Source organism: Amblyomma mixtum, chromosome 2 (genome assembly GCF_055824585.1).
Source record: "Amblyomma mixtum isolate Tamu chromosome 2, ASM5582458v1, whole genome shotgun sequence".
NCBI lineage: Eukaryota > Metazoa > Arthropoda > Arachnida > Ixodida > Ixodidae > Amblyomma > Amblyomma mixtum.
In genome coordinates this window covers 42147296-42173194 of record NC_143013.1, presented here as the reverse complement: position 1 = coordinate 42173194, position 25899 = coordinate 42147296, and the positions used below count along the sequence as shown (strand labels likewise).

The window sequence follows — 25899 nt, the reverse complement described above, 5'->3', positions numbered from 1 at the left end:
CCTGCAGACTGAGAACGGCCTGCTCAACATCCACAACGTTCGGGTCTCCGAAGCCGGTCCTTATTCGTGTAGAGCAGAGAATGGTGTCGGCCCAGCGATACACAAGTCCATTCGAATCGCCATCAGCGGTAGCGTACTTCTGTTGTTGACTTCCAAAACATCACAAGAACATAATCACTCTTCAAAGGCACAAAGAAGACTTCAAAGCTGGTTCAATGACCACAAAGCAGTTTTAAACATGGCGCACGAAGTGCCTCAGTTAACCCTGTGTAAGGTGGCGACCTCTTCCCGTCAAAGTACACAGCTGAACTAGCAGATCATGCGTACTAAAAGACGCTCGCGGCAGTTTCTAGTCCGTTGTGCTGCCGACATGTGGCGCAGCTAGCCCGCGAAACGGGTGTCCTCCATTGTGGTCCTAAGCACCATCAGACACGAAGCTACGCTCGGTGCGCCATTCGGCCAGTTAAGAGAAACGCCTATGGAACGAGCCGACTTAAGCAGACATCAAACTAGCCAAAACACTGCGCTGTAGAAGATGAAATGTTTCGGAAGAACCAGGGCGCAGACGCATCCAGCATCGTGCGTCCAATGGTTAATCATCACAGTTTCGCTGTTAGCGCCGGTGGCATCAGGTAAGCTTCTCACTGTCGCCTGCCTGGTTGTACCGGCTGAGCGGTACCCTGGATGCTGTGAGCGTTTGTCCCTCTTTCAGAGGCGCCAAAGGTCAACCCTTTCACTTTCGTCAAGACTCTCTCGGAAGGACAGAGCACAGCGGTTACCTGCGCCGTCACAGAAGGCACCAAGCCCGTACAGCTACAGTGGCTCAAGGATGGGCAAGAAGTCGTCGGCAGTGGTGCCGTGAAGCTTAGTAGGCTCGATACGATTGTGGTGCTCTCCATCGAACCAGTGAGGGTGGCGCATTCCGGAAACTACACTTGCGTGGCTCGGAACAAGTACGGATACGACCGGTACACATCTGTGCTACAAGTGAATGGTAAGGATATTTATTTGCGTCGGGAGAATGACGCATTCGCTTGAATCATAAGACCAGTCATTGCTAAGGCCAAAGTCGAGATGAAAAGCCTACCGGTAGTGACAACACGTTATGCGGGTGTCCATAGAATTATTCCATAGTGCATCTATGACGTAAAAATAAAAAAAATAGCGCTAGTCATAACAAAATCATCTCTAAACAGACATTACAAAGACGTAGAAATTCGTCCCAGGTGAAATCGCAGAAGCGATGCACAGACCTTTATTATACAATCTGCGTTCTAAGAAAAACTCCCGCTACAGGAATCAGTAAGTGGGAAGTTTGAGCCGCTTTGTGCATGATAAAAAAGAAGTACGAAACAACGCTGGTGCAGGGCAGGAGAGGACAAACTAAACTCAGGTTCATTTGTGTCTTCATTTTTCTCCGTTAGAAGTTAGAAATGATACTGCTGGTGTGTTTCGCACACCACACGACAGGTAGCAGCACAGCATGTCGAAGATGGCGCATTCATTCTTAAGAGTACACCTCCTCGCAACCAAGATGCATGTTTTAGTCTTGCAACTTTCGTGACAAGCAACTTTTTTGACCCGTTGCTGCATTTAGTGGTTTATTGCGTTGGCTAACACGTTACTGTTCAGTGCCAACTTTACGATGCAAACCGCACAATCACTCTCATATGCGTGCTCACTTATTTCAATAGTCCTTTAGAGTCTTGATGGTCCAAAACAAAACTCGCCACGCACTGCGCGTAGTATTTCAGGCAGGCATTTACTTTCCTCGATGTTTACTTGGGCATTGTTACCAATGATTCCCACGATGACTGCACTGTATCAAAGCCTGTTTTTCCAAACGGCGGTGCGGCCAAGGCACTTCTCTTCTTCTTTCTTTTTCTCGCCCTTTCTAATATATGTCACTGTACCAAGCTCAGGTGTTTAGGCATTTTTTGTACACCTTGGAGCATTAGAATATAAAAAAGTTACAGAAAAACTTCATTTCTTTTTTAATGCCGAAGAAATGATGCATGAGGTTTCTCGTAAGATGCGAATTGCCTTTGAGGACCGTTTGTCTTATTTTAAGAATGCACACATTCTGTAATTGAGAAACAGCGCTGGGACGGGAGTTGCGAAACAGCGATGAAACGGGAGTAACTTGTATCTGCGTTCGAGTTAAACGTCGTGTTCGCTTAGCTTCAGCCACACAAACCGCGAGCAAAACGCGCTGAATTAGTACGCAGACTGCGGCCCCGCCATATGCAGGCGCTTGTAGCTGCAGTTATATAGGAGGACCTGTTTCTTTACATTTGCAAACGTCACGCAATATGGCCGCTGAGAAGGATGAATGTGTGCTGTAATGCCTCGAAATAGCCTCGTTAGCTACAAGGGCGTCAAAGTTCACCTGCACACCAGATCCTGTCCCAAATAAAAGCCTGAAATGACGGGAAATGTGTTCTTGAGACATGTTGAGAATATGTCATATACGAGGTGCCCAGCTAAATGTAACCAAGCTTTTAAAAAACACGGGGTGTCCTAGCCGTCTGAAACCAAATGAGGGTTGTTTAGAGTCGAGTGACCTAGTCTGCAGTATTTTTTCGTTCCTCAAGGTTGACTAATTAGTTAAGCTTAATTAACTAACTTTTAATAATTGACTTGAGGAACAAAGTGTAAATGGAAAAGTTGTAGATCGCTTTGAGAAACAGCTTACTGGGACATTTGCAGCAAAGTAATATCTACGTAAAGTAGTTTTTTTACCGGCCTTTAACCACAACCCGCACAATAAGAAAAAGCTTCCACATGACAACCGTGCCACTTCAACGCCCCAAGACGCGCCTTAAAGAATAAAATCCGTTTTTTCTGAAGTCCTCTCCTCGATGAGACTTTGGGTGCACATTGGGGCAGAGAAGTGAGCGAGCAGCTGGTCACGTGAAAACTTTCTTTTAAGGCCAATAAATGAAGCTACGTAAATTGTAACTTGACGGAAACAGCACTACTAGCGGTTTTTCGAGGCGATCTAAAACTTTTTCATTTACACTTTTTTCCTGAAGTCAATGATTAAAAACTTAGCCAATTAAACTAAACTAATTAATTAACTTTGAAGAGCGATAAAAATACTCAAGACTAGGCCACGCGACTATGAACAACCCTCAGTTGGTTTCACTGGACTAGGGCACTTCGCCTTTTTTAAAAGTTTGGTTACATTTAGCTGGGTCACCCGGTATATAGGAGGAACACGCCAACGCGGGGCCTTGCGCTATGGCGAGCGCCAGCGTCGCGCGGCAGCGGAAGCTGGCGCATGCGCAGGGAGCTCGAGAGGAGGTTGAAGCACCTTGGGTTGAAGCCGCGCTCCTGCTTCCCGGTGAAACCTACTTTTCGGCGCGTTAAGAGCCGCTTTAGCCATTTCTCGGGCTTCCTCCAAGTAAGACACATACTGTAAGTTCCTAATGTGAACTAAATCTTTACAAGAAAAAGCAAAACAGATAAACTTTAGATAAAATAATAGATAAATATAAATAATAGAATAGAGATAACAGAAGTAGATAAAATAGAGAACTTTGCTTCCTGCCTTGTCTACAGCGCCACCCAAATGGGAACTGGAACCGGAGGACGTGATGCTAAAACGTGGCCAGACGCTACAGCTTCACTGCAAGGCATCGGGGCACCCACTTCCTGAAGTAAAATGGCTGAAACAGGGTGAGCGGCCAATGTTTCGGAAGCTGTCATGTGATGCTGCATCAATACACGCAGTGTGTGATAGATCCAATTTGATGTTTCCATGAGAGGCGCCTTGCCGCAGATTATCGTCACGCTTTACTGCTTTTTCACATATGACCCAATGAGTTATTGCCATTGGCGCGTCTTTTTTCTAGAACCTTTGTTGTTAGATTAATCGCAATCCCCGCTGAAAAAGTTTGAGCGTATCATCAGCGTAAAGAAACAATCTAAACAAGAACAAATCATTCGCACAGTAAGCAGGGCGATAGAGTGTACGACGATGATTTTGTTAGAACAGTCGAGCCAGGCGCGGCAACACCCCGAAGAACGGGAAGGCATTTATTGGTTTGCAGAGACGTTGACGCTTGTTCACTGAAACTTCTGCTTCGTAACGGCGTCTTTAAAACTGCAGTGCGAGCTAAAGCCACAAGCAATGCGAAGCGATTGCGTATACACGTTTCTCGCTTGACAAGTAATGAAAACTTCGAAATACTGACAGGTGCCAAGCTGAAGAGATCTGCGGAGAACAAGGTCCAAGTCCTCGAGAACGGAACGCTGGTCATCAGGAACGCAACGGGTGAAGACAGCGGAAAATACTCTTGCCTGGCGTCCAACGGGATCGGGACCGCCTTGTCGAAAACGGTGTCCTTGCTCGTCAAGAGTAAGCCGCCACCCACTTCGCTTTTTAGATCACCACAACGAGGCTATACAAAGTTTTGCGCACCAAGACCGTTTCCACACTGTCCTTCCGGACGTTCAAATGTCCATATTTGGCACATTCTATCAGCATCCACCTGCAAACACTCGTTACAGCGTGTCGTCGAACTTTAACGTCCTCCCACAACGCGGCGCCACGATCCTGTGGCGCCGCGACCACTTGATACGTTCTGGGACCAGCAGCAGAAAAATGCTCCCAGGGTTCTCGCGTAACGCCGAGATGCGCGCATGGCGAATGGGCGACTGCGATACGGAGCACTTCCTTCTGCTGCCGTGTAGTGGCTTTTGTTTTTGCGCTCGCATATGCCGCTGCTGTTCGCGCACGCATGGAAAGCGGGTCTGTCCGTGACGGACTGCTCGCGATGATCCCGGTTCCACAGAGCGCGTGAGCACGTCCCGTCGACCGCAACGATGCTCCTCCAAGCGCGCCTGCTAGGCCTCTGGACCGTCCTGGCTTCGGCAACCGCCGCAAGGAAGCAAGGCAAGTAATTCACGCCAGCCCAGGATTTCCTGACGAAAACGCACTTCTTAAGGATAGTAGCTCCGTTCATCGGTACCAACTAAAAGTTTCATCGTAGTGCAAGCGTATGTCGTGAGACTAAATCCAAATTAGTTGAGCGGCAAAACCCTGACATGTAGTACAGCCTCAATTTACGGACTGTCCCTGGGTCATGCTTAGCAAGCGCCACTTGATAAATCAATCAAGCCGGCATGACGTCAGCAAATTATAAACTTCTTTATTATGCGCCAGAAAAGATGCAAAAAACAGCATTCCAGTCAGGTGTATAGCTGCCATTCGGAGTCCCTCATTTGTGGCTGTCATTAGCGCGCCTTTCCTACTCTCCGGCATCGAAAACCATCAGTGTGAAGCGATGAGTATTGTACGTAAATGGGTTCTCTAAGTTTTCGTTTTCTTACAGACGTGCCCAAAATCCAGCCGTTTCAGCTACCTGCCCGCGTGAAAGCCGGGGACAAAGTGAGCGCAGCGTGCAACCTTGCGTCGGGAACGCCACCTGTCACATTCTCGTGGCACAAGGACGGAAGTGATGTCACAAATTTCTCCAAGGATATCAGCTACGGCAGCAACATCATGTCTGTCCTGGCCATTCCTTCGGCGTCACTGGAGTCGCAAGGAAACTATACGTGCCGAGCAACGAACACCTTCGGCAGCGACTCGCATACTGTGCAGCTGAAGGTGGAAAGTGAGTAGAATAAACATTGCTACCTTTGTGGCTTCGGTCCAAGCGATATGAATAAAACTTAAATTTGTAGCCTCAAAATATTACTCCAACTTTTCATGCAAATTTAGCTTTACTGAAAGTGGACACATGCCGCTAGACTCAGTAGCGCAAGAATGTTATTCATTGGAAGGTATTAAGCTTCATAAAAAGGTTAAAAACAACTCAATTGAAAAACAACTGCATTTAATAGTGTTACTGAGCATTGTGACGTTGCAAATACAAACTCAACGTAACTCCAACAAAGCTCATATTTGCCCAATCGCACTATCACCGCAGCATGAAGCCATGTGATAATCGTCAGTGACAATGTATTTTATTTTTATCCACTGAGCTTGTGAACCGCTCCATTGGAAGACCTTGTGTAGCGGTCTCTTAGTGATTATAACGCGGTGCTCTACCGATACACTTCAACTTCTATTGGCCCTCAATGTCCTTTCAGGGCAGTTCGTGGAACTATCGTAAGGATTGCTTGCTTTTGTTGACAGTGCCACCGTTATGGATTGTTGAGCCCAAGGACGCGTTCGGAACTATCGGCGGGATGCTGAATCTCACGTGCTTGGCATCCGGATCGCCCGAACCAACAATCACTTGGAAGAAAGTGACAGGTGGGCACTTAACCACGCATTCCTATTGCTCGTGGCAGCCACGGATTTGAGAACTGAGAAGCGCTAACTTATGAACTTCCGCTGCCTTCAAAATCGAAACGTTTCCTTTCCAGAGCAAAACTCGCCTGAAACGTGGAAGCAGCCCGTGCTCTCCCTGTTTCCACTCACGGAAGCCCACCGGGGCAAATACACTTGCGACGCCAGTAACGACATCGGTGGACGCCTCACCAAAACAGTGTCAGTCTTCGTCAGAGGTAAGCGCTCACTCGAAAAAAGGCGAGGATCCCGTTCTCCTCCTTCCTGAAGACAACCGAGGAGAAGACTTTTCGTCAGCTGGCGCCACGCTTCCCACTTTTAACACCGGCGATGACAGGCCCTGTGCGCCCGAAGGGGCTTCGCAGTTAAAAATAAACCCACGCACAGCAAACGACCACCCGTTGGCGTCAGTGACGCCGGTATCCACCATGTGGCGCTAAAAGCCCGTGCGGTGGCCCATACACTGCAACTCGAAGAAGACATGTCGGCGTTCATGCGCCGACTTGCTCGTGCCAAACGCGGATTAGCAGCGGATTAGTCGCCACAGCGTCGGCCCCCGGCGGCTGTGCCCATGCGCTTCTCGGTGTCGTTCTCGATGTGCTGAGAAGCACCAACAATCGTGAAGCCATCACGATGCGACCACCAGCACCACGCTCGGGGTTTTCCGCCAGCACGATGCGGACACTTTTCCTCGCCTTGACGACGGTTTTGGCGCTGAGCCGAGCCGCACCACACCAGGGTAAGCGTCACTTTCGTGCTCCGTTCCACTCGCTCGCAGCCAATGCCACAACCAAATGTAGTGCTGGAGAACTGAAAGCAGGGCGAGCCGGTCCGATTGCACCTTGAAAGTGCAGAGCCCAGAGCGACCAGAAGGAATAGAAAAGTCCTAGAGATTACTTTCCCTAGTATATCTTGTTTCCAAACCATTCCGAAAGTCCCTGCGCTGCACACTTCCAAAGGCCACAACTAAGTGTCAGTACCCTCTAGAGAAATTGGGTGATGCGGCCAAGAGCTGTTTGCAACATGCAGCAGAATATCATTTTCTTTTCTTCAAATTTAAGCAGCGCTAACTTTTAAGACGAATACACAGAGGACAGGACAGGACGGGCGCTGCTCCTCTGTGTATTCTCTCCTTTTCTGTGTATTCGTCTTAAAAGTTAGCACTGCTTAAATTTGAAGAAAAGAAATTGCATCACCAACTAGCCCCGCAGCGTGTTTTACTAAGCAGAATATCAAGGACGGAGTTAACTAAAAAAAAAACGCTTCACTAGAACATATTAGCCCGCTTCCGGAAGAAACCATTCTATCAATAACCAGCTCTGATTTCAGTTTTAGAATTCATTTATCAAGCTCCCTCCAGCCTTAAATCCGCCCCTGAATTCATTGCAACGCTGATTGATACAGGGCAAAAAAAAAAAAGCCAGGTAACAGGAACTGGCAAATGACAAGCTGGGCAGCCAATTTCTCAGTCTAACCAAGGTTCACCACTTTGCAGATCCTCCAGTGATTCAGCCGCTTGTGCTTCCCTCTGATGTTGTGACGGGTGTGAATACCAAGCTCTTTTGCAACGTGCAAAGTGGCACGCGGCCTCTGACGTTCGCCTGGATCAAAGACGGTGCCCCCGTGCGCAAAGGAATATCCTCGCAGGACGACTTCTCGGCGCTCAGCATTGACCCGGTGACGGCCGACAGCGCTGGAAATTACACCTGCCTGGTGAGCAACGCAGCGGGGACGGACCGCTACACGTCGACGCTGGAAGTGAAACGTGAGTTAGTGCTGCAGGGCACCCTCCATCTTCCACTTTTGTTCACCTCTTGTCATACCTGACGGCGCATTCGTAGATTACTGTCACTCGTGAAATAGCCGCATGGTTCTGTTTACCGATGCAGACATGTAAGCAAATCAATCAGAGCCAATTAATGCTGTAAATTGCTACAAAGAACGTTTCTTCGTACTCCATGTCAGATGGTTTTCTTAGTAAAACGCTACTGTCTTTAAACTGTGTGCAAGATATGTCGGCGAACACCGTAAATCGCAAGGCTAGCGTATTGGGTACAGAAACAAAGAAAAGAAAAATCAGTGGTCATTGGAATCCTTTACATCTCTTTGACGATGAAAATACAAAGAACGTATTCACTGCTCTACAAGTTAACCTGTGTCAACATGTACAAAAAATAAAAAAAGTTCGGCTCGGAGTTGGAACGTAATCAATAGGCAGAAAGAAATCGGTTCAGGTCCTGTCCCTGCAGTCCCTTCCTAATTCACAGAATATACTAAGGTGCCTTCTTTTTCGTGTAAAACACGATTTTACCCGATTCCCGCACCCCTAACATATTTCTTACAAATCTGGTTAAACCCCATTTCTCCCCGAAAATGAACCTTCTACATTGCTGTTGATTTTCCAGTTGACAAATTTGTGGACATCTAAGACTTACACTTATTCCAGAGGGGTGTCATCGGTCCATTGGGGATATTAAGCGTATTTTAATTCTCGTTTTCTAGGCTGATGAATTTGAAGACTTCGAAAAGGCAGATTTAGAAGTGAGAGGCAAAAACGCAGCTACAGACAAGAGGTCTTATCGGAGTCAAGCGCTACACACGCTAACGACAACCCGATCCAAGGACCTTGTGCGTTTAAAATCGTCGCTGCGATGTCGAATGTTTTCGCACTGCACAAATAAAGGCGGGCCGGTCTTTCTCAGATGCGGAAATGTTCCGCAGGAGATTGGTAACGTACGCGGCCAAATACTTGTAATAGAATACAACAATTCTTCTTTTTTTTAACGAAACCGGCGATTTCCATGTTGTCTAGTAAAAAATCTAACTGTGTGGTAAACTGTTTTGTGCTACAAAAATTAAGCGAGAAACTTTAACAACGGAAATCTTTTCTGAATAACCCGATTTTCACAAGGATTTGAGCTTGATAAATACAGCTAGATTATTACCCCACGAGTAGCGGAAAAAATAAAACCCGAAAACAAAGATCTCTAAATATATATGACCTATTCAATAAGCACGGAACAGAATTGCCTTACGTTAATTGCTTTCCTACAAGCTACGAACCAAGACCTACTGAAGTACAGACCTGCACACGTGGCGGGGTCCTATGGAGCAGCGTGCGCTAAACTTTCGTTAGCTTTTTGGCCGTTCAGGGCGCTCGGTTGACCTCATCTGCTATGATCATCACCATCGTTTGCCATTTTGTGCAAGCTATTTAATACATTTGTTTTGTCTTTCTCTGCTATCTTAACATCAACAATGAAAGTAGCCATAATAACGGGCTTTTTCGCTCTGGAAGAGTATAAAAAACATCTCCCTTTTTGTCCGGTTTCTTTTCGTCGGCACCACCGTGCCTAGCATAGATAAATGGATGATAATGATTACGTGGACAAACGACAAAACTGCGCTGTTTGAAATAAAACGATGGAGGAGGCCATTTTCACAACAGGTATATATATAAGCACCACGCTGCCCTAATGTTTCTATCCTAGCGGCAAAAGGCATGAACTATAGAACAAGCGCGCTGGAGCAATGCCATTTGTGCAGGTCTGTAGTTCAGTAGGTCCTGTTACGAACCATTTCTAGCACCCATCCACAGGGAGAGGGTTCGGACTACGCCACTGGCTCAGGACGTTACAACGAAATTTCATGTTCAACGTTGTTTTTAGGCTCTCTGCGCGTCACCGTTGGAGGGTTGATTTCTCAACTGTAACCTTGAGGGATTGGAAATTAAGCATAAATCGATCGCCTGGCGCTTCTCATCAACGTCTCTTGACTTCCGCTGCCTCTGCAGAGCCCCCGCAATGGACTGACGAACCCCGCGATGTCTCGGCTGCCGAAGGCTCCGAGGTACATCTCAGGTGTTCGGCAGCCGGGCGGCCCCAGCCTGCAGTCACGTGGAGCCGGTGTGTCTCCGGAGGTGAGCTACAGTAGCCAAGAGTGGCAAAATTATTTCTTCTCTGATCCCTCTTCGCGTTCTTTTTTTTTTTTCTTTTTTTTAGTCCCCCATTATGGCCTGAAAAATATTTACGCGCAACATCTGTTATCATGTAACACACTGTACAACAGCATGGGGGACACAGATGAAAAGACAGGATGAACACGAGCGCGAGTGTACTCCAAGTGTCCCGCCTCGCTGTGCGCTGTATTACATGGTGACCAACTAGCCCTACGTTCTACGCTCTTAAACTTCACTGCAGCTGTGGCAGCCTGTACGCATCATTTCTAGGCGCGTTGCTAAAAAGTTGAGCGCCTCAGCCTATCTTATTTAAAGCGGGCTAAGTAGCAAGCGTGCACATTTTGCGTCGACAACTCCTCTTGAACTGGATTTGATACCGAGGGCTTACTCGCTCTATATTTCCGCCTCTCGTGGAAACGTAAAATCGCGCCTCCGGAATGACACGCCTTCCGGCGAAAGTAAAGAGCCAAGGGACAAAGAAAATATAATAGCTCCCGCTGTATGCACAGGATTTAACTGACGAGAAAGTTAATAGCCTCGGGTCATGATGCCACTTAAGCGCTAGTGGGTCCCGTCACATGTTGGTCGCTATTAGGGCAGCTGACAGCACTCCACATCAACGCGGAAGGCGGTCACGTTGACGAGTTTGCAAACAAACTCAACGAATGACAAGCAGAAAAGGAGGAGATTTCGGGTGACGGGAAGTGCACGGTGCTCTCACGAGGACGTGAACACGAAAGTGAGAGAGCGGAAGAGAACAAGAGAGGGGGGGGGGGGGGGGGCAAGCGAAAGGGCGCAAAGGTGGAGGTGAGAGTCTCCGGAAGTGGGCCGGTTCCGCATGATGGCAGACGCGGCAGCTGGTCATCCTTGACCCTGGCTTCCTTCGGCAAGCGCGTGCGCAGTCCTCTCTCTGTGCGGGAGGAGCCACACACCGCCGGGGTGGAGGGGCAGCGCGAGACAGGAAATCACTTGCGTGCCTCCAATGTGGCGGAACGACGAACGCCCCAAAGCGCGCTTCCTGTCTCCATCGCACACCGTGCATGCATGAAGAGCCGCAAGCTAAGCCGAAGCTTCCGTATACCGCGTGTACGACGAGACACCTGTTTGAGTGCCCCGCTACCTCCGGCTACACTGTTGTTTATGCGCACGGCGACGACTTAAAACATGGTGCCCACTGATAGGCGGTGAGAGGAAGTTTGGCACTGCACGCGCCAAGTGTTTTACTATTTCTTTCCACTGAGCGCTAGAGAAATGCTTGAACAACTTTCCAATTAAATTTTCTTGTCCCCACTGAGACACAGGTTCAATTGTTCTTCTCACCATAATGAGAAATAAGTACGAGTGTGTGGTAGATGTCCATGTCGTACCGTGTGCGCATGTACACAACACGTGTAAAAGTGTAACTATTAAAAAGGTAACACACCACCAATCTTTAATCACATCAATATGTCCATTGATTTATTTACCCAAGAATTCCCTTTTCTCGCAACCGTCAAGCTTGTAACCCTGTCCACGACAGATTTTCGTTTGTGTCATTATTCTTCAGTCGCTAGTGTTCGTAGGTACAGCATCAATATCTGACATACAAAACCTCCCAGCTGCACATAAAACGCGTAAAATAATAACTAATCTAAACGTCCGGATGCCAAAATACTATGCAGCGTACACACTGCGCTGCCACGCTGTCTGTGCGTGATTGCGGATCACCTTTTCTATGTCCAAACGGCGCCAACTCCGTGCAGGCAAACGCAGCCTGGTCTGCGGCGACTCCGAGGCACCCGTGCCCGTGAAGACCAGCAACGGCAGCGTTGTCTTCGTCCACGTGTCCAAGGCGGACGAGGGGAGGTACGCCTGCTTCGTGGACAACGGCGTCGGAAAGCCGCTTAGGAAGGTGATCCGCGTGGCCGTCAACGGTAAGCAGATACCGGGAGCGGGCGGCACGGTTCATCCCGCAATGCCCCGCTCCGAATCTTTCAACCACGAAGCCCCACGATCCAAGCAAAACATACCCTCGGATCGCGAGATTATGGGGGGGGGGGGGGGGGGGGCTTTAAGAAGCCACTCCGAGGGAAACACTTTGCTTGTAGTTACTGCTCGTGTGGTTGTGGTTGCCTGTCTCCCTTATAAAAAAGGTCTACGACAATCTATAGAGTTCTTATAGACTCTATTGCCTTCCCATAGATATTTCTTTTGTCTATCTGCAGTCTATAGGCTGTCTGTAGACAAGTGTATGGTCATAATTCTATATTTGTATGGCCTATAGACTGGTCTCTAGGATTTTCCTAGAGAGTCTATAGACTTTATAGACAGTAGTCTATAGATAGTCTATAGACTGTCTAAAAAATTTTTTTAAGGGTGTGCGTACACCAGTGCGCGTGTATAGCTGTCAATACAACATCCCTATCGGAAAGCACAAGATTTTCTGTGGTCATAACAGATTTCCTAGTAGTATTTTGGGATAGAAATTCTTGTAACAACAGGAGTTCCTGTAGTAGCTAGCAGCCTCCTGTCGTAACGACAGAGCCAGTTCTGTCGTAACAACAGACATCTTCGAGATACAACAGAAAAATCGTAGTAGCGAGATTATGGCAGGAGGGGGGCTTGCTGAAGCCACTCCGAGGGAAACACTGGGCTTTTGGTTACTGCTCGTGTGGTGGTGGTTGTCTGTCTGTGCGCACACAAGTGCGCGTGTATAGCTGTCAACACCAAATCCCGATAGGAAAACACAGCAGAAAATTTTCTGTGGTCACAACAGATTTTATTGTCGTATTTTGCGACCTGACAACAGAAATTCTTGTTGTAACAACAGGAGTTTCTGTAGTAGCTAGCAGCCTCCTGTCGTAACGACAGAGCCAGTTCTGTCGTAACAACAGAGATCTTCGCATAACAACAGAAAAATCATCATAGTAGCGAGATTATGGCAGGAAAGGGGCTTGCTGAAGCCACTCCTAGGGAAACACTGGGCTTGTGGTTACTGCTCGTGTGGTACTGGTTGTCTGTTTGTGCGCGCACAAGTGCGCGTGTATAGCTGTCAACATTCCATCCCTATAGGAAAACACAGGAGAAAATTTTCTGTGGTCACAACAGATTTTCTTGTCATATTTTGCGACCTGACAACAGAAATTCTTCTAACAACAGGAGTTTCTGTAGTAGTTAGCAGACTCCTATCGTAACGACAGAGCCAGTTCTGTCGTAACAACAGACATCTTCGAAATACAACAGAAAAATCTTAGTAGCGAGATTATGGCAGGAGGGGGGCTTGCTGAAGCCACTCCGAGGGAAACACTGGGCTTTTGGTTACTGCTCGTGTGGTGGTGGTTGTCTGTCTGTGCGCACACAAGTGCGCGTGTATAGCTGTCAACACCAAATCCCGATAGGAAAACACAGCAGAAAATATTCTGTGGTCACAACAGATTTTCTTGTCGTATTTTGCGACCTGACAACAGAAATTCTTCTAACAACAGGAGTTTCTGTAGTAGTTAGCAGCCTCCTATTGTAACGACAGAGCCAGTTCTGTTGTAACAACAGACATCTTCGCATAACAACAGAAAAATCGGTAGTAGCAACAAGACAACAGAAATTTGTGTCGTAGTTCGGACCGGCTCTATCGTACTTTTCAACTGGGATTTGTTAAAAGAATACGTGCATTCAGGTGTTACGTTGCACTGAAAAATGCTTGAGCTAGGTAAGATGCCGCACCGAAAGGCTGAGTACTAATTTACAACACCTGATATTTTTCCTTTCATTTACGTCGTCTGAAATTTCTGAACACGGCTGTTCCGGCGTCTTGACCTCCATCGAAGTACGGCTGCCGCGGTTGCGAGCAATCGAACAGGCGACTTAGAGCTTTGACCACAGAACTGCGCGTGGAGAGTCTGCCTGCTACTGTAGCACACCAGTGGCGACAGTTTTCAACGAGAGAGCACGTTGGCCTAAGTGCGTCTGTACATCAAAGGCACAGACGGTCGCGCTGGAAACTGCTGTGCGAGTGTGCAAGAAAAGGAAAACAAGCAACCCTTAATTCTCGGTTCTAGCAACACATTACAACTGCCCGAGACTTCCAGCTTCCATGGGACTTCATGGCAAACTGTACGTGTCATGGGCCATGCGTCTATACACAGGGCTCTGGCTCCTCGTGGTTGCAGTACGTATCTGCATATAGTTACAAGTAAAAATAGTGCAAGTTTAAAACGCCCTCCGCGCACATCTATAAGCGTAACACAATGCGAAGATAAAAGCTCTAGAACATGACACAGGTGCAATTTGTTTCACGTTTCTTCAAAACTTAACAAAAAGCTGCTGAGGAGTGTCTTGACGAATTCCCACAAGAAAAGATCGTTAGCACGTGTACATCCATCGGTTGCAGCTGCTGTAGCCGTCATTTGTGTCTGTGTTATGTGTGCGTGTGTGTCCGAGTGTGTCTACGAGTATTTATCTCTCTTTGTCTCTGTCTGCTGCGGCCGTTCACAAGCCGCTGAGGTAAAACAGACAGGTTCTCCAACTCGCCAAACCTTCCATTTCGGCGGAATGTTTTCAGCGGTACTCCATCAAGAATTTTCTCAATTTTTTTTTTCCTCTACGGGAACCATTTTCATCCTCTCCAAAACTACAACTGTTTCTTTCCTTACTGAAGCACGCTGTACGACTGCTGTACTAAACCACTTTACTCTAAATAAATTTTGAAGAAAAAACGAGCATGTTCTTGTGTTCTTTCTAGCCCTAAACACAAGTCAGTAGCTCCAATGTGGCTGTATTCCAGTGTTTGGGTTTGTTTTCTTTCAGGTCGCCCATTCTTTTCTTCAAAGAAAGAAAAAGTTGCTGCTCTGTTTTCATGTCTCCGAACTGCATCTTTTCCTGGATTCATTTCAATCATGCCATTTCTGTTGAGATTTACAGAGAAAATAAAAAGTTTCCCGAACTTCTCCCGCTGCTCTTCAGCTAGATGGCCGTACTCTCGATACCACCGCTTCCATTCAGAAAACCTGGCTACGCCGCCACTCCGCATCGCACCGCATTTTCGCGGTCAATAAAAAAGGACTCCTAGCGCCACACTTAACGATTTAAACTGTCCAGTTGAACGCTTGCCATCGTTAAAACCACCACAAAAATAAAAAAAAACAGCTTTCAACCTTACGTTCGCTTGTCACAGCGGCGACGACTCCAAACGACCTATGAGCGTGACATGAAGGTAGCTAGTGGAAATGTTTTGCCAGTTGAAATGTTTTTCTAGTGACTCGAAATGCACCCGCAGTGAGAAGTTTATGGAAAGCAATACCAGCAAAATAAAAAAAATTACAATATACGCCGTCTTTGCACGGAGCCTACAATAGATGCATGGAGTCTACTTTCGAGTGTGCTAATTACACACTGCGCCATAAAACCTAAGGCAATACGCTCTGGATGCCAATATATTATTTTTTTTTCGTCACAGTCACGTTCCATACACTTACGACTTGGGTTTGTACAGCGTCATACCTACACCCTGTTTCCCTGCTGTATAGCCGGTCTTTCCGTTTGAGCTTTCACTGGCCAAGCACTTTCTTCGATGTAACTGCAATGCCCTTTCTTTTTTCAGCCACAGCAGACACGTAAGATGTGCATCTGCACTCTCTCTCTCTCTCTCTCTCTCTTTCTGTGTTTGTGCTACACGAGGCGTAACTGTGTTCGCTTTGAAACTATACAGCCTTGAAGTGCACCGCGTGTCCACACGCGCTCACGGCGTCCCACCTGCGCGCGCAGTGCCGGCCAAGTTCACCGAGAAGCACAGCGTGGTGACCGCCCGGCGCGGGGAGAACGCGCGGCTGGTGTGCGACGCCCAGGGGGACCAGCCCCTCACCGTCGCCTGGTCCAAGGGCGCCACCAAGATCGACCGGGGAGGGAACTCGCGGTGAGCTGCTGCTGCCCGCTTTATACTCGCCTCTCCGCCGTCGTCTGCACTAGTTTAACCGGCCACTAAGATGAGAGCACATTAACGCTTAATAGCGCTATCCGGGCAGTAAGTGGCTTAGTCCGCCGACCGAATAGTCAATTAATCAGTAAGTCAATGAATCAATGTACCCAACACTACTCAAGTCCACGTCCGCCAAGGGTATGCTGCATGCCTTATGTTTATGGCAACTTCGCCGTGTAAACAGCAACTCAATAGCAGCTACATTTCTTATGTGGCGCCCGATACATTACCTGAAGCTCTTCGGAATGCTTGAAATTTTGCCATAAAAGAAAAGCACTTTCCGCCTATCAAGTGACGAAGCATGCGAGCAGGCGTTTTCTTCTTCGCATGTACGGACTCCATACTGCACGTGCTTATCTGATAAGCAAGTAAAAAGTGCCGATGAAAGTTTTAGTCGAGCACCACTAAGATGCGCAGGCTGGATGAGTGGCGTCAGGGGAACGATCTAATTAGCGTAATCGCGTAATTAAATCAAGGTACATGATGCACGGCGCGATCGATCTCCGCTTAGTATGTTCCTTACGTGCGTTCTCCTGCAGACCCGACAGATTTCCAATACACGTCACACACGCCCATTCGCACTGTAGAGACAGGCCAAGCACGGCATACGCGAGCCGCAAAAGAGTGCGAAACGTGCAAGGAAAATCAGTGCTCCGTGCTATGAACAGATCGTATAAACGCTTAAAGAAACAAAACCTAATTAATAAACGCAAACATTTTGTCTGGCTTCTCTTTTTTGCCGCTTAATAAATGCAACGGTGGGTTTGCGAATTCCTGCTTATTCAGCATCCGCCGAAGACGGCAGAGGGATCCAAATGATGCGCCTAGCAGGCTGTGGTGTTATACGAACGCTATTTCAATATCGCTACTTTGCCGTCTGTCGGTGGACACATTCGGTTAGAATGGAGGCGATGCGCAAGCACACCGTGTCACCAGGATTCCGTGATGGCTGACCATATTATGAGAAAAAAAAAATATGTATTTATACACTCCAGTACGGCACTAGGCGCCTGTCTGTATATACAAGTCCGGAGCGTGTATACTTCACTTAAAATTAATGAACAAAATTGTCTCGTTCATGGAAGCCGTCCGCTGCTGGTCTCGCACATCGTCACTCTTCGAAATGGCCTTTCAGGCGTTAAGTTTCTGTTGGGCTCAGCTACAACGTGATAAACCGCGCGCCGAGTTATTCTGTGGAGCAGCTTCGGTCTCATCGGATGCGCGGATTAGTTAGTCGCCAGAGCTCGCAGCAAAAGCCGTGGTGCCTCAGTCGGTAGTGCGTGCAACAAGAGCAAACAGTCCACGGCCGTCGCTACAAAATAAGCGGGCTCTGGACGGCGGGTGCGTACGCGCTTCCCGTTCCATTATTGAAGCGCGTGCCAGCGGCCTTCCCAAACAAACGCCGCTGTGACCCAGAAGCGAGCCGAATAAATAAACGCTAAGAACTGCGAGCGAAACGGCCTCGCTATAGGACAGGAAAAACAGAAGTGAGCGCGAAAACATCGCACGAAGGCTGTTAGGCGGTTAAAAAGCGACGCTGCTGGCTCATCGTGGACGGGTTTACAGTGCGCCTCGTAATCTAACCAGAGCACATGCAGTGGCGCCTTCACCGCGGCCACTAGGCATCGTATGAAGTGCCAGAAGAGGACGGAACGAAGCTCTGCTACCCACATGCTGTTATACCGCGTTTATGGGCTTAATTACAGTAGTCATCATCACCATCACAACCACATCCACTATAGGGCGAAGGCCTCTTACGTATCCCTGCAATTAACCCTGCCCGGTGCCACCTGCGGCCACCTTATCCCTGCAAACTTCCTGATCTCATTCGCCCACCTGACTTTGTACCGCCCCCTGCTAAGTTCCCTCCTCTTGGAATCCACAGCGTTACCCTTAATGACATCTCATTAGACTTAATTCATCGGCGCGTGGAGAACTTATTGCTCTTCGTGTCGCCACTGAGTACAGAAGGCAAAACGCATGTCTAGAACACGCTCTGAGCGTGTTTCGGGCGTAGCACGCGATAACTAGCGATAAGATTTGGTTAAAAATGGTCTGGATGTAAACATGTGCTGTTAAACTCATAGAATTTCATTATCATTTTTTGCTTTCATCATCGCAGCGGCTTTGAGAGCTCTGGAACACAGTTTGGTTGTTCTAGGCATGCGTTTTGCCCTCTGTACATTCAAGAAAACCCTCAGCATCGATAATGACTTGCTTTCTCTGGCTCAAAAGCAGCCCTCCAAGGTTGCACACTGCTCTTCGCCCCGGATCCCACGAACAACTGGTCATGAAAATCCGAGAGCTACATCACTCATCTATACACTGTCGATGGCTACCAGGACACAGGAGCATCGTAGGGAATCACTGCATGGACGAGGCCGCGGGCGCGAACTGCCCATTACGACGGCGATTGTGTGTCGATCCCAGTTTCTAGAGTCACGCTAGTCTCGCGAGAAGATCACGCTTGCCTAATGGAATTTCGGCCAGTTTTCGAACCCACGTCTGCACTCCCTGGACACTGACCTGCAGCTCCGACTTCCACCCAGCCAACCACGACGTGAAGCTACTTTTCTGGGTCGCCTGCGGCTTGGTGTCACTTTCACGAACAAATCCTCCTTTGCTATCGACATGGCTGTTCGCCTTGTGAGACGGTAGCCCACATTCTCGGTGTATGCCCTGCACTGTGTGCCGAATGACAATCGCTATGCCGCGGACTGGAACGCCTCGATCCAGTCCGCTGATGAAGATTCTCTGGGAGAGGCCGCGGCAATCATCGGCGTGAAGGCTCGACAGGCACTGCTCCGTTTCTCAAGAGCGTCGGGCTTATATACGATGGGCTATTGCCGCAAGCCAATTCCGTACTAACATCACTTAGATTTTAGCTCACTTCTCTCATTGGCGTTTATATCCAGGGTAGCAAACCGGTTTGTTCTCCCAGACAACCTCCGAGCTTTTCCTTCTCTTTTTTATTAGATTAACGCTCACAAAGTGAACAAAGGAGGGGAAAGCCTCAGCCTGAGGCTTCCCTTAAAACTTTGTGAGTGTCAAGGAGGCATCTGCCTACCTTCTCTCCACCAATGAGATTAACGACTTGTTCACATCTATTTATCGCTACCTGCATCGACAAAAAGCAATCACAGCAGAGGACTAAATGTCACCTATTGGAAGAATATATGTGAGCTTACATCCCGCGTAAACGGCATTATCTGAGGCACCAGAAACGTGTACAGCAGCAGCGTCCCAACATTTAAATGTTTACGCACTTTAACATCCGCGTTAAAAAGTCCTGAAAAGCGCAGCTTTCATTCTCGCTGCGTCGTTTCACGTTCAACTTTTTTTTTTTTGCCCCACTCGGTGTAACCACACCTTTAACGCGTGTTTCTATATTCGGCTCGCACCGCAGACACCACTCTGCCCCACCGCGCACGCATTGCAGCAGAAGGCACACATAACGCGAACGAAGCACATACGGCCCAGTGTCTGGCGAAACCGGAGCGAACGAGCCGATAGGAGAAAAATTCGAGGAGGCTGGGGAATGGGATCGGTGCACAACGAGCGGGGGCCGCGGCTCGGCCCAGACCCGCCAGTGGCACTGCCGATGGGTGAGGGTAAAGGGGAGAGAGGGATGCGAGAGGGAAGCAAAGCCACGAGGAGGGAAACACCGCCGTACAGGCGGGGAGGCGACGCACAGCCGGCGAGCGCGCCGGCGATCAATATCATTCTCCGGCTCTTCCGCATCTGCTCTTCCGTGCACTGTACACCCTCCCCTCGACGCGTCCCGCCCTCCCGCTCTGCCTTTCCGCAACCTTTCCCCAAGCCTGCCTCAGCAGAGGCTGGAGGGAGGAGGAGACCACTGCCGGCGGGCACGGCGCGGCTAGGGAGCAGATGACGTCATCTATTTGGGAGCAACGAACCTGGCATCCCGCCAGAGGGGGTGTCCCTCGCAGAACTGAAAGCGCGGTGTGGGTGTATTTTAAGCGACTGGGAAACGTTTGTTGCGCTTGTGGTCTTGTGTTTTCGCTGCTGCTGCTGTTGGTGGTGACATGGCTGTTTTTGCCTTGTAATCGACAACCGGAACGGGTGGCCCAGAAGGTTTGACACAGGCCGTTTATTTCGGAGTAATCGGCATCTAAATTGGACCAAATGTGCTCGTTTCTTTTTTTTTTTTCGGTTTGCGCGCGATTCACGTCAACAGATTACTAAATGCAGCAGTGTCTACAAACTTGTACTCCGTCTTGGATTTCTCATTACCAGTGGTTCCTGAGGTTCCAAGAACAGGCATGTTCTGGAGTGGTCATCTTTGAACCTCTGCACTAATTTAGCAACCACTATAGTCGCGAATCTCGTCCTAAAACAGCCATGCTCGCAGATACAAGTGAACTTTTACTTCATTTCAGTCAGGACAGTCAATACTGGTCAGTTCAGTCAATATTAGCCAGCTGCTCTCAATATCTCTGAACTAATTGAGATTTTTCAAACCTGCGTTTTCCAATTCGAAAAGTCTGCAGGGATGAAGCGAAATAATAGCTTTAACAAGAGAATGCCAAAAATCTGATGCCGCAGACGTAACGTGCGTGAACAAACAACAAAACACTATAAAAAATGCAGCAGAGCAGACTATAGAGTTTTTTTTTTCCTTGTTTTCTTTTATTTTCCCTTCTCACGCGGAGATGGCATCCCTCAAGTTCTGAGTAAACCCTACGCAATCGCTCTCCTATCGACTACTTAACACCACGCGCATCCACCTTCGTGCACGGCAGCGCTATGCAGCCTAACACTGTAACGGTAGACGATCCTACTTAAAACAATTTTCAGGTGCAACTAATTCCATTATGTGCTGCAGTGCGTTAACATTAGCAGCTGTTGATGCACATACCAGAAGTGACGTCACTTCCGGTCTGGTGAAGTCACTTCCTTCCAGCCAATTGGCGAATTTTATGACTAGCGCCGCATTTTGCGCCCCCTGGGGCTTCTAATGCTACCCCATCAAAATCGCCGATAAACGGTACAAGTCAACTCATGCAGCCATGACAGTCACACAGATAGCCGTAGAACGTTCATGTTATTTTTTTTTAATTTGATTTATGGCTTTTTTTTTTCTCAGAGGAGGGCAGCTGAGGAAATACGCACAACTTTGCTATCGAGAAGAAACGAATACCTTTTTTGGGGCTTTTATGCGATTTAACTTTCTAAAGCGACTCAGGCTATGAGAGATGCCGTGGTGGATGGAGGGCTCTGGGTAATTTCGACCACCTGGGGTTCTTTAACGTGCACTGACACCACGCAGTACACGGACCTCTGGCATTTCGCTTCCCTCAAAATGCGACTTCCGCGGCCGGGATCGAACCCGCGCCTTTCAGGTCAGTATTCGAGCACCATGACCACTGAGCCACCGCGGCGGCACAGAAGACAGGAATAGTTAACACGAATGTCCATGTGGACGCAGTCAAACGGCTACAAAGAAAAGCTATGCAGCTTTGCAACCCTTAAAGGCTGAAAGAAGTTCGTCTTTGTCCGGACTCAACCCCGATTACCGCCGCCAACTAACCAGAATGGTTAGCACTGAGCAGAGCGACGTCGAATTGAGCAGTAACACGACGTGGGAACCAGACTAGTCAAATATATTGAGGGAAGTTCTCCAAGAGAGCAATGAATGGTGATTATTCGCATGCATCTAATATGCACCACATGAGGGGATTGTCTTGTCTTCCAATTGCTAGCCGATCGATTTGCTATGTTGGTTAAGCGACTTCCGCGGACAGGCGGTGGCACTGTGTCGGAGCCCCATCAATATGAACCTTTCTTCAGATGCGAACATCTCAAGCAGCTGTAAAGCTTTGATTTATTGTTTTACCGTGCTAAAACCTAAAACAATCCGAAGCACTCCACTACGGCGTCTATCATAGGCCATGCGTCGCTTCGGGACTTTAAACTCAGCGATTTAAAATTTTTACTTTACAGTCTATTCAGCTTTCAGAGACGTCGCTGAACAAACTGGGCCAACTTTGTTTGCATGTACAGTGAAGACTACAACAGAAAGGAACTTGTGTGCTGCTCTAGAAAAAAGAAAGGTGTCTGCTATTGGAAAGCGTGCTTGATATCCCGGATACTATTCCAAAGCGACAAACAAGACTTGCAGGCACGCTTTTACTCATCTCAGATGACAGGAAAATATTCGAACCGCAGTACGAGCATGGATGGTTTTGCGCGGCCAATTTATACACGCGCGCCACACAAGACGGACGCCCCCTTGCCAACGGCGCGATCCAGGCGCGAACAATGCAGATAGCGTCGACAGCGCGCAAATATAGTGCCCAGCCCCGCTCTATTTAGGGGCCGCGAAACCGGAGGCCCAGCCTGGGGAACACGTGCCGAAGAGGTTGAGCGCCCCCCAGTTCCGACAGGCGCGCGCAAAACACCGACTCCGCCACGGGTCAAACATGATCAGCAAGAAAAAGTGGGAATGTGATCATCTAGGCCTGACAGCACGAAACTAGTGCAATAAGTTTGCGATTAAGAAGCACGCCACGCTTGAAAACTGAGCAATAAAAGACATAAAGGGGCACTGCTTTCTCACGAAATTGCCAACTACTTAAAAAAATTCGGGTGTTCGGAACTAAGTATGCAGTACCCGAAAGCTGACACTGGTAAGCCAAGGAAATGTTCTGTAACCATCCTTTTCGTCGGTTCCTTGTTCTTCCCCCCTGCCACTGATCGCGATCGGCTGCGACGTGAAGGACTGACAACTGGCGACCAATCTCTGTCACCAACTATGGTCTCATACGTTGGCATCGTTGCAACGGAATGCCAACGAATCAGAACGAGACATAATATTGAATAAGAAAAATAATAATGGGTTACACAACGCGGCCCCTGCACTCGCGCCCGTTGGAATCTCTACAGGCAGCAAGAAATGGAGATATTAATAACAATTCATAACGGAACAGGAGCTTCGTCTTACGACCACGAAATACAGAGATGTGGTCCAGCCAGCACAGCCCGCGCTCGGCTTGTGAACTAGTGACCGTCAAGGTCGCGCAGACAATCATTCTGCTAGCCGTAGGCGCGTACACTCGCCACTCTGCGAGTCTCAGCTCCTGTTTAAACGTAAAGCGGTTTAAACGTAATGGTCGGATGCTGGGACAACGGCAAAAACTAAACAAAAAATAAGTTCAATGAAAGCAATGTAACGTGGCTCTGCTGAAGCAGCGCACACAAACAAGCCAGGACTCCGCAGCGTGCTCAACCCTGCCGAGGAAGACCACGACGGCGTGACTAATGTCTTCTCCGCCGACGTCAAGCGACGCTGTAAACCGAGTCGCTCACTCGAAACCACAGGCAGAGCCGCCGCCGCCGAGCGGTTCCCACGTGTCACCACTCGTTCGGCTAGAGAACGCTCGAAGCCACGAGTCATCGCATAATCGCAAGTAAGAAATAAAAAAGGAGACAGAGAGAGAAAAGAGGAGAGAGGTATGAGAGGAGGGAAGCAAGACACAACAGAAACATTAGCCGCAGACATCTGACAGTTAGTATAAGCTAACAAGACAAATACACCACATGCGCTCCCTCCTTGCCATATAATTTCCTGCCTGACTCAAGCACCACGTCCTCGCTCACACATCCTTGCCCTTGTTATGCCCCTTGTTATTTTTTATTTTACTTTTTTTACTACCTTCTAGGACCCCCACCCCTCTGTCCATGCACCCCAAGTTACCTGGAGTCGTACAGCTCGCCTTATTCTATTTTGCGCCCATTCTTCATACGCTGCGCCCCGGTGAAAACGTGAAAATGCGCGGCCAGGCGTGTCGGGGCCGCGCAATTACCCGGCCACTCTGGGAGTCAGCCGAGCGGTCATTCGTGAAGAGCAGTCTCGCCGCGTGCGACGAGATTCGAGCTTCTTTTTCTTCGAATCTCTCACCCTCCTTTCGCCTCGCAAGCCTCAAGGCCCTCAATTTTCGCTGCCACGCTCTGCAAGCATGCCCGAGGCAACAAAAGGAGTGTTGACAGTGCGCGCACCCTATCGGAATTAAAAGGTCGAGAGCAGAATCGATATTTTAGGGTAACGCTGCGCGGGGCACCCGCTGGCAAACAACACGGGCACAAAAGACAGATTCGTCTTCATTATGGAATTACGTGCGTTACTCGTAATTAGGATCAAAGACAGAAGAGCGTGGGAGAAGGAAAAAAGGGCAGGGGACAAGTCGGCGAAGGAATAACGGTTCAAAGGTCAGGCTTCTATATCGGGCACAAAGCTTCTGCGACATCTTATCGATATGGGTGTCCTCCTATACTCAGGCCCCGGTGCGACCAGGTCAGGCCAAGCAAAAATCACGCGGGGCCCGGTAATTATATCAGAGAATTTTTACGAGACCCGAGAAATGCGTACTGTATCCGAGACCATTCAGCGATATTATCTCCAAGCGCACATGCGGGCTCTTGTTTTCAGCTTCTTTTCTTCATTTCCCGTTACGGCAAAACGTTACGCGTTATATTCACGTCGGTGCGTCCGTTCTCGGCTAGTTCGTGCTGCTCCGCAAACTGAGAAAGAAAGCTGCTGATAGTGTCTTGCAGTGGCTGGTATCGGTAACCAGAACAAAGAATGCGGCACCGACAGCGGTCGGCCGTAACACACGGTACATAATGACCCAGGGAACCTGTCTCGTGAGCAACACAATAATTCTAGCCGCTTTATATTTTCCCACTCATTGTTCCTTAAGACTTCCGACGTTGAGGATTGCGGTGCTTTGGCACGCAAGTCCACTCAGCTGCCACTCTCGAAAGAACAACATAACGGAGAGCGGTAACGCAGCGAGGAAAGAACAGAGAATGAGCAGAGAAGAAAGGGCGGAGGTACGAACGTCGCACCGACCTCTGACCTGGCCCGACCATTCTTTTGCCGCCCAAGATGGCAGAGGCGTCCTCGACGACAAACACAGAGGTCCCGATTGCGCCGAGGAGATGTTTCGCTGCGGCAAGACGTTGCGCTGAGCTGAAGGTCGCCTTCAGGCATTCATTAGGGCGGATGTTCATGCGCAGCCGCCTTCCCTCGTAGTTTACGCAAGTACTGTGCAGCGGCGTAAATGTTACGGCTGCCTTTACTTATTAAATCAGGGCCGAAACTACAGTCCTTTCATAACGCCACAAACAGCGCTTCTGGACTGGCCATCGCCCATACGTCGACTGTCACGACAGCTTACGATACGCGGTCAGAGCGCCATTCAAATCCCATAACGTCCCTTCTGTAACAGCAACTATACGCAGTCCTCGTATGAAGAGCTCACACCAGGTCCAGCCCTTGCAGCGATGCACGGTTTTAGCAAGACACAGCATAGGCAACGCTGTATTCACGAAGAGGGACTCCGCGAAACGTATCTCCCGTTCAACGCCCTACGAAGACGCTTGGAACGCTAATGGCAACAGCGCGTCAACAACTACGGAGGTGACGCTCCTCTGCGGTTGGGTGTGAGCGCGATTCGCGCTTCGAGCCCGAATGCACGAGCACGCGCGCGCGCGCGTGAGCTGAATCATCGCGTAAAAATTATCCGGCCAAACGAAACCGCTGAGCCCTGCTCGAGAATGACGGGCGAATGCTAAGTTGCATTATTTTTCTTTTTTTTTTTACTGAGGAGGGCGGGGGGGGGGGTGAAGAAAACAAACAGAAGACATGCATGCCCATACAGGGGCAGC

General features: G+C 48.7%; 1 protein-coding gene and 1 long non-coding RNA gene across 6 annotated transcripts in view; one reads left to right on the top strand and one right to left on the bottom strand.

The window, feature by feature from the left end:
* LOC149359119 (uncharacterized) overlaps nucleotides 1-25899 on the bottom strand; it is a 205042-nt gene that overhangs the window by 51789 nt on the left and 127354 nt on the right. The gene's annotated exons all lie outside the window — the stretch shown is intronic.
* Nucleotides 1-25899, top strand: part of LOC149359123 (cell adhesion molecule Dscam1-like) — a 51699-nt gene that overhangs the window by 5627 nt on the left and 20173 nt on the right. Inside the window, exons 1-5 of one of the 4 annotated variants that reach the window (XM_089571354.1) lie at nucleotides 483-632; nucleotides 713-994; nucleotides 3565-3681; nucleotides 4202-4363; nucleotides 15999-16146. In XM_089571354.1, coding sequence (XP_089427480.1) covers nucleotides 536-632; nucleotides 713-994; nucleotides 3565-3681; nucleotides 4202-4363; nucleotides 15999-16146 — 806 coding nt within the window. In that variant the 5' untranslated portion in view covers nucleotides 483-535. Of the gene's footprint in view, nucleotides 1-482; nucleotides 633-712; nucleotides 995-3564; nucleotides 3682-4201; nucleotides 4364-5189; nucleotides 5622-6145; nucleotides 6266-6378; nucleotides 6520-6554; nucleotides 7041-7796; nucleotides 8067-10094; nucleotides 10221-12001; nucleotides 12173-15998; nucleotides 16147-25899 lie in introns of those variants that run through there. The other 3 variants (XM_089571353.1, XM_089571356.1, XM_089571355.1) reach the window with 3 other exon arrangements.